This window comes from Penaeus chinensis, chromosome 28 (assembly GCF_019202785.1).
Source record: "Penaeus chinensis breed Huanghai No. 1 chromosome 28, ASM1920278v2, whole genome shotgun sequence".
In the NCBI taxonomy this organism is placed as follows: Eukaryota; Metazoa; Arthropoda; class Malacostraca; order Decapoda; family Penaeidae; genus Penaeus; species Penaeus chinensis.
The window spans coordinates 11596061-11599544 of NC_061846.1; the positions used below are offsets into that span (position 1 = coordinate 11596061).

At 40.4% G+C, this 3484-nt stretch overlaps 2 protein-coding genes across 2 annotated transcripts; both read left to right on the top strand.

The window, feature by feature from the left end:
* Nucleotides 1–1304: 1304 nt before the first annotated feature.
* LOC125039974 lies at nt 1305–1881 on the top strand. Its single transcript, XM_047634380.1, has 2 exons — nt 1305–1554; nt 1691–1881. The coding sequence occupies exons 1-2, from the start codon at nt 1305–1307 to the stop codon at nt 1879–1881; spliced, it is 441 nt and encodes a 146-aa protein (XP_047490336.1).
* Nucleotides 1882–1898: 17 nt separating this feature from the next.
* LOC125039975 lies at nt 1899–3249 on the top strand. Its single transcript, XM_047634381.1, has 2 exons — nt 1899–2330; nt 3184–3249. Exons 1-2 carry the CDS (start codon nt 1899–1901, stop codon nt 3247–3249), a joined length of 498 nt encoding a protein of 165 aa, XP_047490337.1.
* The last annotated feature ends 235 nt before the right edge of the window (nt 3250–3484 follow it).

Below are 3484 nucleotides of genomic sequence, written 5' to 3' on the forward strand. Positions count from 1 at the left end.
CCAAATCTTCGGCAGAATGGCCCGCTATTGACTTGGCGACCCCACGCTGACCTATCTAAAGAAGCAACAATGTGTTTCTCTATGTATGTATACAATGTAGAATATATTCGTATAAGGAAATCGGTGAACTGCGTTGCTTTATTCTGCCAAGCAGGATTCTATTTCTCAGAGGATAAGACAAAAGAACGAAGGAGGTTAACTCAATATAAAATCAGACGAGGAAAACCTTTCGGCAGCCAGCCATATGTGTGTGTGTTCGTGTAGAATTTTCAAGATAAAACACCGGTAATCAAAGTTTCTTTACAATTCCTATTTCACTGTTAGTAAGACTCCCACGAGCTTCACCTGCACCCCCAAGCGGTTGCCATAGTGTATCTCCGGTGGGTTGCGGCTGGGTTAGCCATGGTTCATGGTCGTGCCACATGTAACTTTAATTTCAAAGTTAAGTTTTCCCTCCTTTATTTTTTATTGGCATAAAAGATTGCAAGAAAAAGAATGACCGAATACTTTCAACGTCTCAGATCTGGCATACGCTCAGATTCATAGAACTGACGTAAGTGTTATCCTTAGTAGTGTTATGAAGAACAAAGTTGAAGTCAAAAGATCGGGCAAGTTATTTGAAAGTTATAGTAGCCTTAGCAGAAGAAATTATTAATATTGTTAGCACATATGCGCCACAGACAAGTTATGAGGAGGAAGAAAAGTTAAAGTTCTTTCAAGATACGGAAGAAATGCTTATGTCTATCAGCGAGGATGAGAAGTTAGTCATGGGAAGTGATCTAAATGGCCATATAGAACCAGACAAGAGAGTTATATCTAGAATACATAGAGGGGAAAGCATCATAGATTTTGCAATAGCATAGGCGCTAGCAATAGTTCCTACTTTCTTCAGGAAGCATAGCTACGAAATTTATAGTAATGGAGGGAAGGCGTCACAAATTGATTATATGTTCTGCAGGAGAAGGAATCTGAAAGAAGTTCAAGGATGCAGAGTAGCTTATGAAGAAAATGGAGGCACCCAACACAAACTGTTAGTGTGTGACTTTATGTTACAAGAAGAAAACTGAGGAAAGAAAAAGGGAATGCCCAAGATCAAGTGGTGGGGGCTACAAAAGGACGAAATGAAAACCAGATTCAAAGAAAACGTGATTAGAGAAATACAATTGAGAGAGGTTGTAAATGAGTGGTGGGAGATAAATAGTAGATTTATCTTTGGAGGAGCCGAAAGTATGCTAGGCAAAACAACAGGAAACAAACCACCATATGATAAAGAAACTTGGTGGTGGAAACAGGAGATACAATAAATGATAAACGAAAAGAAATCGGCTCAAAGAACCCATGCTAGAGTAGGAACTGAACAAAGTAGAGAGGCAAATAAAAGGGCCAAGAGGGCAGTAGCAAGGCCAAAGGCAGAAGCAATGAGCAAATTCTTTGAAGATCTGGAGACCAAAGAGGGACAGAAAAACATCTTTAGAATTGCAAAGGCTAGGGACAAAGCACCTAAAGACATTGTTCATATTAAAGATAACAATGGGAGTGTACTAACAAGGGAAAGTGATATTTTCTTACTTTCGTATTAAATATAGAAAATCCCAGAAACCCTAGGATGGAACACCGAATGAGATAGAGCCAGAAGATTGATCAAGTTTAGAGGTAAGGAGAGCATTAATTAAAAAGATGTTTGGGAAAGGCGTGGGACCTGATGAGATCCCAACTGAAGCGTGGAAGTGCCTGGGTGACGAGGGTGTAGACATCCTATTAGACCTTTTACGAAAGATTTACCAACACGTGAAGATACCAGACATATGGAGGGAAAGAACATTAGTTCCAATATATAAGGACAACGGAAATTACAGGATTGCGGAAACTACCGGGGGATAAAATGAATGGGGTACACCATGAAGCTATTTGAGAAAGGGCTGGATGCAAGGATAAGAAAAGGAACAGGTGTCAGTGAACAACAATTCAGGTTTATGCCAATTAAAGGTACGACAGATGCCACCTTTTTATTAAGGCAACTGATAGAGACGTATGCAGAAAAACCGAAAGATCTACACTTCGCTTATGACCGAGTACCTAGACAAAAGGTATGGAGACCCATGCGGGAAAAGGGATTTGCTGAAAAATATGTAAGGTTAGTAAAATATACGCACAGGGATGTAACAACACAAGTAAGAAACAGTGTAGGAACTGCAGAAAAGATAAGTGTAGGATTTCATCAAGGGTCAGCGCTTAGTCCATACTTCTGTTACCTAATAATGGATGTATTGGCCAACGAAGTAAAGGAGGATGTACCATGGAGTATGCTTTTTGCGAAAGATATTGTTTTGGTGGGTACGCCAAAGCTGGGTTGAGAGGAAGCTGAAATAGAGACATGAATGTATAGTTAAGCCACATAATCCAATCAGCATAGGCAAACTGGAGAACGTCGTGGATCTTGTGTGATAAGAGAGTTAACTTCAAACTGAAAGAAAGGGTATATAAAAGCGTTGTCAGGCCTGCAGTGATGTACGGGGCAGAGATTTGCCAATAAAAAAGGGCGAGGAAAGAAAATTCGAAGTAGCTTAGGTAGATTTGTGGAGTGACCAAAAACAACTTGAGTAGAAACGAGACCATAAGGGGTACTGTAAAGGTAGCAGACATATCAAAGAAAGTACAGGAAAGTAGACCACAGTGGTATGGTTGCGTAATGAGGAGGGAAGAGGATTTTGCGAGTAAAAGGCTAATGGATATGGGCGGAAGCGGATTTAGGGGGGGGGGGGGGTAACTGCCCACAGTTGCCACCCCCTCGCTGCTCTGTAACTGGTCTTGGCGACCCGTTGGAAGTGCGGCGCCCCTTTTCTATGAAATGACATTTGGTATATTGACGGAGGAACCTCATGGGCTTCATCGTTCTCGGATCATCCAAAAACATATAATCGGCAATTATCATTCTCACTGTCAAATCATTATAAAACAAATCATTATAAAACATAGAATGACAATATTCCTCTGCCGAGGTAGTGGCAGGGTATAAAAAGTAGCATGGCTAAACTTTCCATAAACAATTTTCAATCCACTCAAAGTGAGCATGACCTACGGTGTAAGCTAAAATTATTTCCTACAGCAACATAGTGATGGTACAATATCAATCAATTACCGAAGGTTTATAAGCGCTCCCCTTTATCAACTGCCCCCCTTCAGAAAAGTTCTGGATCCACCCCTGGTCGAAGGCGAGAGGAAACGGGGAAGACCAAAAACCAGCTGTAAAGATAGAAAACTAAAAGACCTTCGGAATAAAGAGCTAAACCAAAACCTGGTACACGGTCGAAGGGAGCGGCGATGGCGATGACGGAACAGAGACCCCATATAAAAATGGAAAAAACTGTAGCCAAAGAAGATACACACACATACATATATATATATCTATATATGTATTTATATATACATATATACATACATATATATTTATATATGTATATACATTACACACACACACACACAC